The sequence below is a fragment of the Asterias rubens genome, chromosome 11 (assembly GCF_902459465.1).
Source record: "Asterias rubens chromosome 11, eAstRub1.3, whole genome shotgun sequence".
NCBI lineage: Eukaryota > Metazoa > Echinodermata > Asteroidea > Forcipulatida > Asteriidae > Asterias > Asterias rubens.
In genome coordinates this window covers 12,322,143-12,337,417 of record NC_047072.1, presented here as the reverse complement: position 1 = coordinate 12,337,417, position 15,275 = coordinate 12,322,143, and the positions used below count along the sequence as shown (strand labels likewise).

Genomic DNA, 15,275 nt, shown 5'->3' with positions numbered 1-15,275 from the left:
GTGAGTGGTACAACAGATCTTTGTCAAACTACAAATCTCTTAACAATAGGGAGATCCAGCCAGCCAGGAGAAGAAAGAACATGCCCAATCTCTGCAGCAACTGTGGTAGCTTCTATTGTCAAGAGCACCACCACCACCATTCAATTGCTTCTTTTGTTAAGCACAACTATAATAGAGATAAAGTAATCAGCTAAGCAAGTTTGGGTAGGGGAATAGATAAACTCATCTGCTAAGCAAGTGGTACCCTAGTGGTACAAAAGATCTTTGTCAACTACAAATCTCTTAACAATAGAGAGATCCAACCAGCCAGGAGAAAAAACACATGCCCAATCCCGAACTGTAATAGCTTCTCGGTCCATTTGGTTGGTAAGTTGTTTGCAACAACTAGTTCTATTTTCTCAGCTTCTATTCAATTGCTTCTTTTGTTAAGCTCAACTATAAAACAGATAGTCATCTGCTAAGCAAATTTGGGTTGGGGACAAGTAAACTCATCGGCTAAGCAAGCTTAGTTTGAGAGACACTTAAATTAATCCGATAAGCAAGCTTAATAGGTTGACAGACATACAATTGTCTGCTAAACAAATCTAGGAAGGAGACAGGTTAACTCATGAATCCGTTAAGCAAGCTTTGGGGTTTGGCGACAGATAAACTCATCTGCTAAACAAGCTTTGGATGAGAGACAAATAAACTAATATGCTAAGCAAGTTTTGGGAGACAAACAGGTAAATTCAATTGCTACGTAATAATAATAATGATGTCTTCTATAGCGCCGGTATCCACAAAAAAGTGCTCATGGCGCTTGCTCCAATAAAAATATATTCCCCCTTGAATGTTCTCCAGCAGTGCAAAAAACAAGAACAATTACAAACTCCAATGTCTAGTGAATGTTACTGAAATATTGTTCAAAAAGATGGGTCTTCAGGGTTGATTTGAAAGTAACCTTTGGTTAAGAGACAGATAATTTGATCAGCCAAGCAAGTTTGGGTAGGTGGACAGGTTAACTCATTTGCTAAGCAAGCTTGGGTTAGGACACATGTAAACTTATCTACTAGGCAAACTTTGGATGAGAAGCAGATACACTGTTTAGCAAGTTTGCCTAGGAAAAGCTAAACTCATCTGCTAAGCAGGTTTCGGTAGTCGGACAGGTTAACTCATCTGCTACAAGCAAGCTTTGGATGAGAGACAAATAAACTTATCTGCTAAGCAAGTTTCGGTAGAGGGACAGGTAAAATCACCCGCTAAGCAAGCTTCGGTCAGGAGACAGATAAACTTATCTGCTAAGCAAGTAAGTAGTACCCAAGTGGTACAAAATATATTTGTCAAAAACTAATCTCTTAACAATAGAAAGATCTAGCCAGCCAGGAGAAGAAACTACATGCCCAATCTCTGCAGCAACTGTGAAAGCTGCTATTGTCAAGAGCACTACCACGGATTAGCGCTATTCAATTGCTTCTTTAGTTCAGCTCAACTATAAAACAGATAAAGTCATCGATGTGTGTTAGCACTGTATACTCAGTACTTTCCCGAGGCATGTTTTCACAGGACTCGGGAAAGTACTGAGTATACAGTGCTAACACACATCAGTGTACGGGTAAAAAACCAAAATTATTCTTTATCCCTGATGCAAATTTAACATCTATTATAAAGTATTATCATAGATGTAGATGTAGATGTTTGCTAGTCGACATTTTAGAACCAGGGCCCTAAGTCATAAAGCCTGTAAGCACAACAATTTGCTTAGCATGAAATTTCTTCCTTGATAAAAACAAGATTACCAACCAAATTTTAATTTGTTGCATATTGCTTGTTATTGGCATTCAGCTGTTGTTTGCTTATCCTGAAAATCACGTGGAAATTTGGTTGGTTATCCTGTTTTAATTAAGGAAGAAATTTCATGCTAAGCAAATTTGTGTGCTTACAGGCTTTACGACTTTGGGCCCTGGTTCTAAAATGTCGACTAGCAAACATCTACATCTACATCTATGATAATACTTGTCAAAGCCTTTTCAGCATCTAGACAAGGTGAGAAGACAATGAAGAAATTTCAGTTTTGGAAGTGGGAGGAAAACCCCAGAGAAATATTCTATGGAAAACCCACGAAGTCAAGTAGGGACTGAAAAACCCAATCTACATAGTGCCCCCCAGTAGGATTCCAACCGGTGTGGCGGTTTCAACTTTCCGCTGTGTTCAGTTTTCCGAATGACCAAATACGGTAGCATTACGTCATGCGATGCCTGCGCACAGCAAGCGAAAGTAGTCCATTTTCAGTGTCGTATTGAGTCATCCGTTACCCTCCGGTAGCTGTCATGGCGGCGTCCACAGTCGAGTACAACTAGCGGCAAACGCGTGGATTGTATGAGTTGTTTTTTATGCAAGCAGAGTGTGACCTGCCTAAAGTTGTACCCATGAATACATGTAAAGATGGGGCAAGAGATTATGTGACTACACAGAAAAGAATTGTAATAATAAACAATTTGGGGGTCATTGCTGAGGGAACTACAGTACTCGCCAGGGTACTCGCGGCGGTATCTGACAGGTCACCCGGAAAACTGAACACGCCGGAAAGCTAAAACCGTTCGAACAATGTGCTGATATGTCCGACTACGTCACCCGGAAAACTGAACACGGCGGAAGACTGAAACTGCCACACCTCAGAGGTGGAAGGCAAGGCAAGGCACCACTGCACCAACCTGACATACCTCCATCTACATGTATCATCGACTAGACAGAGTTCGGGCTACAAATTCAAACTATGGTCAATGATAATCAGAGGAACTTGGCCATACATGTAGATATGTGATTTATATTGCCATCAGCGCCCAATTTCATGGCTCTGCTTAACGTAAGCAGAGAATCAGCGCTTACAGAAGCAGGGAATTCGGTGCTTACGGCAAGCGTACATATTGCACGGGTTAGCAGCGAATTTTGGCAGCTGCGCATGCGCACTCCGCGTTACTAGGCATTCTACGCTTACAAGGCTAGCGCAGAAATTTCGGCGCTTGGACGTAAGCGGGGAATCGTGATCGTAATTGGGCCCAGGCTTTACCTTCATGCCTGGCTGCTCGTTGAACACTCTGAACATGGCTATCTCAGCTGCTATGGTCTTTCCTGATCCAGTAGGTGCACCAAGAAGAACGTTGTGATTGGTGTGGTACAACGTGTGAAATATCTGGGTCTGAAATCAAATGGGTTATTAGTGTAAATCATTTATGGGGGTGCTTTATTAAAGGAAGAGGCCAAAATAGCATCCATCCTTTTTGTCTTTACCAACTCACACCGGTTATCTCCGTGTAACTCCTTTATTCCAAACAATTGACCTGAATCATTTAAAGCCATTATACACTTTCGGAACAGAAAAAAAAAAAGTTCACAGATTTACAAATTACTTACAGGGTTTATGTTCCATGAAATGCTTTACTTTTGAGAAAACCGTAAAACAATTACCAATTCTCGATATCGAGAATTACGGATTTATTTTAAACACATGTCATGAAACGTGCGGATACAAGGATGGGTTTTCCCGTTATTTTCTCCCAACTCCGATGACCGATTGAGCCTAAATTTTCACAGGTTTGTTATTTTATATAGAAGTTGTGATACACGAAGTGTGGGCCTTGGACAATACTGTTTACCAAAAATTGCCAATGGCTTTAAAACAAACATGTTACTCCTTTTTTTTCCAACAATTGATCTGAATCATTTAAATCGATCAAAAACAAGTCCTAACTGCTCCAGATAGATTAACTGCTCATCCTTTTACTTTGCTGTTCTTTGCTTTAATGGAAAGCAATGATTTGTACAAAGGTCTGTTCAGAAAGCAGAAAACTACTGGCTTCGTAATATTAACCATAGTCCATACTTTACCTGGATGGGGTTGAAGTGAGTGAATTTACTTTACCTGGATGGGGTTGAAGTGAGTGAATTTGTACAAGGCCTCAAACTCCGGTCTGCCGAGTGCTGTGATCGGTAACGGTATCAGATCAAGAAGAGCTGAAGACAAACGTAAAACATTTCACAAACATTAAAATCAGACAAAGAAATAGATTTCCATTTGAAAGTATCAAAATGAAGCTTAGCTGCGAAAATATATACTTGGCGAATGTATGAGTAGCAATTATTTCTTCTTTTCTGAATTGTTCTAATTGCCATGTAAATTGTGAGTCTTAAACTTGGTGCCATTCTAAGCTTTACGACAATTTATGGTTGTAGGCCGTCTCTGGCTGGCATCCCTAAACACGGGTAAAATGAGCTGTGCAAAATATTACCCAAAAAAAAAACATTTTCAAAATCGAGTAAAGCTTGGTTAATACTTCATGCGAATGCGAAGTACTTTTGTAGTCAACTCTTTATTTACAGCGAACTTACTTAGGTTGGTTGTATACAGGGTGCTACAAAAATTGTTTTTTTAAATTTCCAGGATTTTTAATCTATAAACAATAACTGTCATCTTTGCAACAGAACCTCTCCATTGTAAACTCGTGGTTGCAGTCTACATGTGTATTATGAATCGACCCTTGTACCTGCCCTAAATGATCTGTTGACTGGAATTTTAACCTACTATACAATAACTGCCTTCTTTGGAAAAGGCCCTCTCCAGAGCAAACTCTTGGTGGCGCTCTATATTATCCCACTATTGCCTACTTACATGTATGAGGTGGATGCTTCTCGGGTAAGATGAGATGCTGGAAGGACATTGGAAAGATAGTCTCTGATCCGAGCCATCTATCGGACACAGCCTTGATGTAATACTGAGTGGGCAAGGGCTCGAAGATGGGAATGGTGAAGATAAGAGACTGGGCTTCCTTGGATAAAACCTGCAAGAAAGAAGCAGAGGAGGAGAGCAATAATAAATCAAACCATGACAAGGATCAGGACCAAATTTCATAGAGCTGCTAAGAAGAAAAAAATTGCTTCGCGTGAAATTTCTTGCCTTGATACAAACAGGATTACCAACCATATTTCCACGTGATATTCAGAACAAGCAAACAACAGCTGAATACCAGTAAAAAGCAAAATTTAACGAGTGGAAATTTGGTTGGTAATCCTGTTTTAATCAAGGAAGAAATTTCACGCTAAGCAAATTGTTGTGCTTAGCAGCTCTATGAAATTGGGCCCAGGTTAGCATGATTCAAAACAACTGAAAGCTCACTGAGAAAAGCAAGTATAGAGATAAGCTGCTTTGCTGAGATATGACATTTTATACTCGCATTAATACATAGCCTTTGAAACTCTTAAATGGAAACAGCACCCTAAATTTACACAGAAATGATCTTACATAAAAAAAGACATTTTGCCTTGTGCATGAGGCCAATACAAAAACTGCATTTACTGTATTTAAAGGGTCTACATATATGTACTTTGTCCTAACACAAAACACACTGTCCACAGATTTACATTAAACTTACACACTTGAAATTTTACTTACTGAGGTGCTCTAGTTATTGAAAAATGAGTAAAACAAATAATTTTCGTCTCAGTTTAAGCATGTAACAATGTATTAACCAGTTATGCTATGATTATGGTAAAATCATAACTGGTTAACGGGATTTTACATGCTAAAAAAATGTTCGTCTCATTAAGACGAAAATTATTTTGTGACTTGTTTTACTCGTTTCTCAAAAACTACAGAACCTCAGTTCGTAATATTTGAAGGGAAGCTTTCCACTATCATTATCTTCAAATTATCTTCTAATTTTGAAAAAGTACCCAAATCCTTTAAAGACTTTTATTTTAAGATGATTATTGTGAAGATGGAAATAGCGAATGGCACCAGATAAGTGAGACACATTTTAGTGCAATTACAAAACGATTTATGACTTGGGAAATGTTGAGGTCAATTAACAACGACCAAAATGTCACAAATTTGCCAAAAGCAAGATTTTGTGAAAACCGTGAATTTTATTTTTTTTTTATGGTAAAAAAATAATGTTTATGTTATTTTGTTGTATAAAAAGCCAAAATGAATTTCCAATCGTGGATAATAAAGTGAATTGAAATTGAAATTGAAATTGAAATTGAAATTGAAATTGAAATTGAAATTCAAGACGTACCTGTTTTTTATGAAGCAGGAAGTACTCCGAGTGGTAGATGTAATTATTGTCCGGATCTTCCACCCAGATCCACCAGGATTCCGAAGCCGTCCCGTGGACTCTATCGTTCCATCTGAAGTCTGGCGTAATCGTCAGACGGACCCGTAGGATGGTACGAGTGATCGGTTGGATGGTGGCGTCTAGCTCAATGTTAGGAAGCTGGTTAACGCACTGCTTGACTTTGTCACCTATGCTGACATGCTGCAGTAAATGACCTGCGCAAAGTATTACCAACAAAAAAGAAACAGTTTTAGAATCGAGTGCAGCTTGGTTCATACTTCATGCCAATGCGATACCAACTTGATACAATATTCTCCAAGGGCATTTTCACGAGATCAGGGACCTATTTCATAAGTACGAAATACTGCTTAGCAAATTTCTTTGCTAATCAAAAAATGATTGGGGCACCAGTTGCAACCGTTTAAGGTGAGATATCCAATTTTGGCTGGTAACCAGTTTCTAGTAAGCAAGATTTTTCTGTGCCTAGCAAGTTTTTGTCCTTATGGGCTTTTAAAAATTTGAGCTCTGGGCCTGCTGCCTAAGCACAAAAAGTAGCTACATGTAAGCACAACAAGATTATGCACACCAGAATAAGGTTACCAGCCAAAATACAGTGCAGCATGTATGAACCAATCTTAATGACTGGTATCCTACTAAATTTTTGCTTAGTACATAAGTGTTCAGCCAATATGATCTGCTTAAGCAGAACTAAGAAAATTTGTGTGCCCTGGAAATTTTTCTTACCTATTTCGGAGGCTGTCATCTCCCTCAGCTTGTCGATGGTCATGCGACGATTCTCCAGCTTGCGGTGAACCTCTTGGGAGAGCGTTGGAAACTGGCGTAGAGGGTTCTCAAACGACCAGAGGCGACGATCCACCATCTTGGAGAGCATAAGAAGGTGGGCGGCCATGAGGGGCCAACCTTTGCGCAGAGTGATCTCAAACAAGGCACGGATGATCCTAGCAGAGTTCTAAACGGAAAATTTGGGGGGAAATTAAATGTTAGTTTGTCTGCAATTGATCAACGCCTAGCTCTGTACATTAGCAGGTATCCTTTTTTTTCTTAATTGGAGTTGCTTAAAGCCATTGGACACTTTCGGTAAACAGTATTGTCCAAGGACCACACTCGTGTATCACAACTTATATATAAAATAACAAACCTGTGAAAATTTAGGCTCAATTGGTCATCGGAGTCGGGAGAAAATAACAGGAAAACCCTCCCTTGTTTCCGCAGTTTTCGCCGTGTCATGACATGTGTTTAAAATCAATCCGTAATTCTCGATATTGAGAATTAATATTGTTTTAATGTTTTCTCAAAAAGTAAAGCATTTCATGAAATAATATTTCGAGAGAAGTCTTTCACCATTACCTTCTGTAAACCCTGTAAGTTATTTGTAAATCTGTGAACTTTTAATTTGTTTCTGTTCCGAAAGTGTCCAATGGCTTTAATGAGAAGTTTTTAAGAAATAAGCAGTGTATAACAGGGCCCTATCTCATACAGCTGCCCAAACAGAAAATATTGCTGAACAATTTTCTGCTAAGCGAAAATGAGCAGGATACCAGTCACAAATTGTACATGTAACATGGTAGATTGGCTGGTAACCCTATTCAGGTAAGCATACTTTTGTGATGCTTAGCTACTTTTCGTGCTGAAGTAGGGCCCAGCTTTTTGAGGCTATCAGTGGTTTCGCAATCAGTTTACTTTTTATTTCTCTGCTTGTTTGATTTTAAGAACAATACTAAATATATATTCACCCTTTCATGCACCATTTGTTTTGGTGATAAATTTATCATGTGCACAAATTATTTGTTTATTCCAGTTCTTTTTTAAATGTCACACTAGCATCCTCAAGAATCCTCTTTCCCATGCTGGAAACTACGTGGTGATGCGATCTTTATCTTTCGTTTTACAAAGTTTTTTTTTCTCAAGGGATTTAAAGCAGTCGCGAGTGACCGGTCGGCACACAAAAGAGTAAAACCTCAATTCTTCTTTCAGTTTGAATGTTGTCAAAGGAATGCTTTCATGTACCTGAGCCACGTAGGCCAAGTCAGACACCAGAGAGAAGCTGTCCACAAAGCCCCGAGAGATGTACGTCTGGAGTAGTACGTTGACCTTCCCGTGAGCGTTCTCTACACCGCCAGACGCCGGCAGATTGCAGTTATCCATAAGGTGTTGATCAAGCTCCTTTATCTCGTCCTCTCGAACCTTTATTTAAAATTGTAACAACAGGTATATTATTATAGATAATAAATTTGCATCGGGGATAAAGAATATTAATTTTTTGGTTTCACCCATACACCAATGTGTGTCCGCACTGTATACTCAGTACTTTCCCGAGTCCTGTGAAAAAAAAAATCACAGGCACATTACTTGGGTGGGATTCGAACCCGCAAGGGTCAAGGGTCATGGGTTCGAATCCCACCCGTTTCTCAAAGTCCACAGTGCGTAAACGGAAGCGCATGTGTAATCATAAGTCGAAATATCGGGTGCGTGCAAGCAGTCGCAGCGGGTATGAAGCGGCCTTGTTATGTCCACCATACCCTCTAGATGACAGGAAGTAGAACAAAAATATTGAAAATCAGAGAGCCCCCTACCTTAATTTGCTGGAACTCTTGCGCCTGCGACACCATACTAAACACACCCGCCTCCGTCATGGTGGACTTGAGCAGTTCATTAAACGTCTCGATAGTGGCGTACTTAATGTAGAAGTGACTGGCGATGCGACCGAGATCGGTGGAGTTGAAATCTCCCGTTGACTCATTGAAGCGTATCATGTGGGCTTTGTCTAAGGAACGAGCCGAGCTGGTGATCAATTCGGTGCGGTACTTCTCCAGACCGGGATCATTCTAGAAAATTTAGATTTTGAAAAACAATTATTTTTGAATTCCTAGAGACAAGTATCTTTCAAATAAAAACGAGAATATATGACAGAAATAAAAACCATTCAGTTATCATTTAAGATATCAGCACAAACATACATGTGGTACTAGTCAGTCGGTAGAGTGCCGGCATGTTATACCGTAGGTCTTTGGTTCACATCCCGTCCTAGTAAATTTGTCTTTGTTCAACCCCAAATTAGTTATCATTTTAATCAACTTTGTAACTCCCATGCAAGTCTTTTACCTTTTTAAAGGCAGGGTGTAATTTTGGTGATTACCTTTGGTAACAAAACTTACTGGTTGTTTTTGTCCAGGCCCTTGTGGCACTGGAGAGATTCAATGCACAACCATACTCACTCATGGCCCTAGCCGGAAATTGAACCTGGACCGTAGTGGTGAGAGGCAAGCGCTTTGGACATGAGCCATCCATGCCACCTTGGTCCATTCTCATGGCTGTGCTTACCATCAAATTCTTCGCTTGCGGTCATATTCACCGCTTACTGTGCAAGCGCACAGTTTCTGCGCTAGCTGTGTAAGCAATGAATGCCTACAAGTAACATGGAGTGTTTTTGATTTTTTTATGCAAGTCGCTAGACACACAAGGCCTGAAGGCCACTTCAAGGTGTGGGCTACAATGATTTTATTCCAGAGGCCGTTGCCACCTACTCCTGTGGCTGAAACAGGGTTACCCCCTTTACAGTCCATATAGATGTAGGCTTGGGTATCATCAGTCCAATTACAAGAATTACCTGCTTCTGTAAGCGCTGATTCTTTGCTTAGGTAAGCAGAGCCATGAACTTGGGCCCTGGGCTCATTCATTGTAAGAAAAATTGTCAGTACCATAGGGATTTGTATTTTGACATCACACTTCAATTAGCAACAACGATTGATTTGCGGTTAAAGACACTGGACACTATTGGTAATTGTCAAAGACCAGTCATCTCACTTGGTGTATCTCAACATATGCACAGAATAACAAACCTGTGAAAATTTGTACTCAATTGGTCGTTGAAATTACGAAATAATGATGGAAGAAAAAAACACCCTCGTCACACGAAGTTGTATGATTTCAGATGCTTGATTTCGAGACCTCAAAATCTAATTCTGAGGTCTCAAAAATCAAATTCGCGGAAAATTACTTCTCAAAAACTACGTTACTTTAGAGAGAGCTGTTTCTCACAATATTTAATACTACCAACAGCTCTCGTTACTAAGTAAGGTTTTTATGCTAATAATTATTTTGAGTAATTACCAACAGTGTCCACTGCCTTTAAGATCAATCTTACTTCTTTGTGAAATCGGCCCCTGATCACTTGCATAACCTACCTCGGTCATCTTATAGTTGAGACCATACACCAGCGGGTTTAGATGCATCCGGACATAGAGGTAAGTATAACTCAACCATCGTACACCTTCATCAACGTTACTGACTGTGCCAAGAGCAATCTGGTGGGGGTGGTACACAAAATATTGGAAGATGATATGACAAAAACAACAGTCAACCAAAATGACAGGTCAAGCTTATTATGTAAAATAGTCCTGGGACAAATTTTCAAAGAGCCGCTACAAAATTACTTCAGCAAAAAAATGTCATAACATGAAAGTTTATAACAGTACCACTTAACCAGTTTTGTCTAAAATACTGTAAAAGTCCAAAAGCATCATTTGAGGTCTCCCAAAAACAACAAGCCTTAAAAAACTATTTCAACTAGAAATAAGCATATTGTGAATGTGCACAAAATTTGTGACGAACTGAGACACGTTTTTTTTTCACTAAATCTAAACTTTTCACCTGATGTATCATCAATAAATCAAAGGTAACATTTATATCGCGCCGTATTCAAACGATCATTGCTCATGGAGCCGTACAGTAAACTATTGTAATCATGAGATTTGAGGAAGGAAGACAATTACACATTCTGTGGGCAGCGAAAGAAAAGGCCCAGTCAACCCAAATGTGTTTGCTTCTAGGAATGAATAATGCAGATCTGTCAGAACTGGAGCTTATGTTACAAGTTGTTTTTCAGGTAATTTGATTACTCCCCAAAACATCAATGCTTTTTTTCATTTGAGGCAGTCGCCACAAGCATTTCTGAATAACCACAAAATCACGGAAAAAAACACAATACCTTTTTTGGGTTCTTTTTGATTTCAATAAAAAGGGGATCACATGAACTCTCACCTCTGCATTGAGGTTGTCAGCCAGACTCTCAATGAACTGACTCTCAATGGGATTCTGTCTGGTCATCAGACCCAGGTAGTGAGACAGCTTATCGTGGGTGGTGATGATGAACCCCTCTCCGTAGTCGTCGTACTGCGGACGACCCGCACGCCCAAAGATCTGCATCACGTCCAGGATGCCTAGGTCTTTGAAAGCACCCTTGTTGGCATCGTAAATTTGGGTTCCCTGTAACAAAACAATATTAATACTGGATTCATACATAAAGCCTTATCACAACCCTTGTCAAATCAAATTCTGAATTAAATACATGACAAGTCTGATGTCTGAAACAGTTAAAGGAGCGACTGGCTACGCTAGAAGTTAAAAGATCGACTGTTGCAGTCGTTCGGAATGACTCTGAAGTGCCTTTGTTTCAGACGTCCGTCTTGTTATGAGCCGAGCCAATGTAAATGTTATGTTAAGTTCGCCTGTCTGAAACCAAAATTTATTTGGGTCGACCTAGAGTCGCTCGTAATCTATTTGATTTGGCACGACTTTGGCACGCCTGTCTGAAACGGTTGTTAGCTTTTTAGGCAATCCCTCATTAGGCCTGCATCTCTGTTTCAGTGCTGTGTCTAATTTTTTTTTTTTTTTTTCATGTGTGAATTGTTTCCAGGTTCTCTTGTGTGTTTTTGTTTCCTGTATTATTCTTTCCCCTTTTGATTTCCTTGTATTTTTATGTATTTTCTCTGTCTTCTGTATTGCTTGGATATATTTTGGAATAAATAATGAATAAATAAATAAATCTGCCGTCGTCAGCAGGGCACCAAATTAACACTGGACCACAGGCCTGGGGGCGATGTTTTTAGTGTCGGGCGAGTAAACTCACCAGACAAGTCCGGCAGTCCTGTGTTTTTGAGAACAATAACACCCCACTGCTTTTTTACTAAAAACTGATAAATACAAATATCAATTCTGTTGAGTGTTGAATGCCCATAGGAAAAAAGAGATGAATCTTCTCTTAGTCAGTGAGTGCTTGTTCTAAAAATAGCTTAAACAAGAAGCTGTGTAAATCTATTTTTTTTTTTTTTTTACCGGGCAATCTCGGTAGACACTGCTCTGGAACTACAAGGGTCGTGGGTTCGAATCCCACCCGAGTAAATATGCCTGTGAGTATACAGTGCTAACACACATCGGTGTATGGGTAAAAAAATAAAAAATAATAATAATAATATTCTTTATCCCCGATGCAAATTTAACATCTATTATGTGTAGATAGTGTCCTTCTCATTTTGTACCTGGTTTTGTATCAAATTCTATGGTCCAGCAAATGTTTTGCGCCTGGGACAACTCCCGTCTTGACATTTTAATGACATACCTTGATAATGACAGCGTGTGCAGGCAGATTGACACCCCACGCCAATGTTGCTGTACACACCATGACCTTGATGTGTCCATCCCTGAAGCATCGCTCCACCATTGTCCGATCTTGACGCAGCATACCGGCGTGGTGAGTTGAGAACCCATCGGGGAACAGCTCTCGAACCTGCTTGTTGCGAGATTTGTTTACCTGGGAAATGAACAACAATAATAATAATGATCATCAAGTCGAGTGCATGGAGAAGGATCAAGTTGATGTGTGAGGTGTCTCTGGCTGACAGGCTGTCAAAGTGAGGAGCTGAGTGCGAGGAGAGTCGGAGTGGAGGGATCGGCACCGTATTGAGGAGGCTCAGGCTGTGATGGTTTATTGGCCATGTGGGAGAGAAAGGAGGATGCCAACTGGGTCAAGAGGTGTACCAACGTAATTAAAAGGCATCTGAAAGAACACAAATTTGTGCAACAAGGGTGTTTTTTCATTCATTATTCTCTTGCAACTTCGATGACCAATTGAGCCCAAATTGTCACAGCTTTGTATGCATATGATAGGATACACCAAGTGAGAATACTGGTCTTTTACATGTCCATGTACAACTACCAAACGGCTCCAGTGTCTTTAAGGTTAAAAACCTATTATATTATCGAAGCAACTTATTACCTGTTTCTCTGCACTTCCATAGGCAGGTGACTGGGCGGCTCTAAACATCAAGCTGTCTCCTTCTGATTTGGCGATGTCTCTAAGAGTCTGGGCCGTCTTGACTGTGGCATTGCGAGCATGAACAAACACCATCACCTGATGAAGAATATAGTAGTCATTATAATTGTAGCAAAGAGAGGCATGTGAAAAGAGGAAACAAGAAAACCTGGCAAGAAAAAAAAAGAGGAAATTATTATATTCCTATAATTTTGAACACAGAAAGTAAATAAAAAAAATAGGAAAATCAAAACCCCAAAAGAGGAAATCAGCTGAAATGAGGAAGTCTCACATGCCTGCAAAGATAAAAAATACAATGTGAACAATTTTAAAAGGAATTTAATTGGTTTTACAATTAATCAATGTAATAATAATAATAATAATAACTTTCGATTTATATAGCGCCTAATAACTAACACTTAATTCTCTAAGCGTTTTACATTAGTGCCCTGGTCATAGGGCCAATAACATCCCTTTTTAATGTTTCTCAGCTCCCTTGGGAGTATACAACCTGGCTGGGCAACAGTTTATATCGCACCAAAGGCTTTTTCATTCACAATATCAACCTCTACCCTCGCAGGTACCCATTTATTCCCCTGTAACTGTTTCAGTGCCATGGTTGGGTGCTATCAATTTTATGTATTCGTAAAGTGCCATTTTCATACATAAGTGATCTAATTTATGAACTCAAAAACTGTCCGACCACAAAATATACATGTTATCATGAGAGGGAAATATCATTCAAGAAATACTATTGACTTTGGGGTGTAACCAAGGCAACACAAATCAGCAAATTACAAGATTTTGTCTGGTGCGAAAAAGCAACAACAAAAAGGACACTAAAAGAGTTAAATGGACATGTTGCCTTGGATCGGGCGAGTTGGTAAATAAAAAAGCATTTGAAACCAATTTGTTTGTTTTAAAATGCATTTGGTAAAAAGAAAGACGTTTTACAAGTATGACATTTTAAAAGTAGAGTATGATGATCTACATAAATATTCCTCAAAATTACATGGTTCCACAAAATGGCTGACGGTGTTAGTTCGCAAAGTAAAAGGAAAACCACGCAATTTTGAGGCATTTTTGTGTGGATCATTATATGCCACTTTTATAACGTCTTTCTAACCATATGCATTTTATGACAAACAGTTTCAAACGCTTTTTATAGACCAACTCGTCGAGGAAACGTGTCCCTTTAATGGATTGGTCTTATGGCTGTGTAAGTCCATCATACTGAATGCATTTCCAGCTCAAGAAGTTAAAACAACAACTCTGCGGCAAACCATTAAAGTCATTTTACCAAAGACATGATTGATGAAATGTACACAAAATATTATAAGCAACAAAAAATCTGTAAGGGCACCACGGCTCTGTTAAAATTGCGTGCCTAAAAACCTGCTAAATAGATGATGTTATAAAAGTGACCCGTTTTCCCTGAAAAACAAATATACTCAACAATTATACTGGCCGCTGTGGTTCTACTTATGAATGGCTAGCAAACTGTTTTGACTTAAGACATTTGCGGAATATCTAATGATATCGTAGACACACGCATCAATTATTGGTTAAGAGTGCTCACTACAAGGCGTTGCACTCTGAGACCCAAAGATGTTATCAATTCAGACATCTCAAGGGTTGTCAACGATTTATTTTCCTGATAACTGGTTACAGTGGACTTCACACAGATTTACAAGACTAACGTATTTGTACCACTCCAGTTGTTTGCTGTGCATGGATTCTAGTTATTGCTCTTATTGGTAAAGATCAATTCATCATGAAAATCCAAGAAATAAATAAAATAAGCTGCTCATAATGTATAAAAGATTTGAGGCATTGCATGGTGAGGTATCAATAAATACTTGGTCTACACTAACACCATGTGTGTATCTACTTGCCAGGTAGATTTTGTTATTTAGAAAACTGTCTTGCTATACTACTACTGAGGAGTACATTTTCAGACTTTCGGGAGATGTCTCAGCTCTAAAAAGAACCGTCCTGCTTTTTAACTGCTACCTAGGTGGAAGGTAGAAAATCGGCTCATAATGATACTCATCTATTGCTGCTCTGTACACCGG

At 39.3% G+C, this 15,275-nt stretch overlaps 1 protein-coding gene across 1 annotated transcript in view; it reads right to left on the bottom strand.

The window, feature by feature from the left end:
• Positions 1–15,275, bottom strand: part of LOC117296461 (activating signal cointegrator 1 complex subunit 3-like) — a 67,167-nt gene that overhangs the window by 35,496 nt on the left and 16,396 nt on the right. The window contains exons 15-25 of the mRNA XM_033779403.1: positions 13,165–13,299; positions 12,508–12,699; positions 11,151–11,375; positions 10,295–10,414; positions 8,684–8,935; positions 8,118–8,294; positions 6,834–7,059; positions 6,051–6,304; positions 4,646–4,814; positions 3,899–3,990; positions 3,047–3,175 (exon numbers count right to left, since the gene is read on the bottom strand). Of these exons, the coding sequence (XP_033635294.1) occupies positions 3,047–3,175; positions 3,899–3,990; positions 4,646–4,814; positions 6,051–6,304; positions 6,834–7,059; positions 8,118–8,294; positions 8,684–8,935; positions 10,295–10,414; positions 11,151–11,375; positions 12,508–12,699; positions 13,165–13,299 (1,971 nt within the window). The remainder of the gene's footprint in view (positions 1–3,046; positions 3,176–3,898; positions 3,991–4,645; positions 4,815–6,050; positions 6,305–6,833; positions 7,060–8,117; positions 8,295–8,683; positions 8,936–10,294; positions 10,415–11,150; positions 11,376–12,507; positions 12,700–13,164; positions 13,300–15,275) is intronic.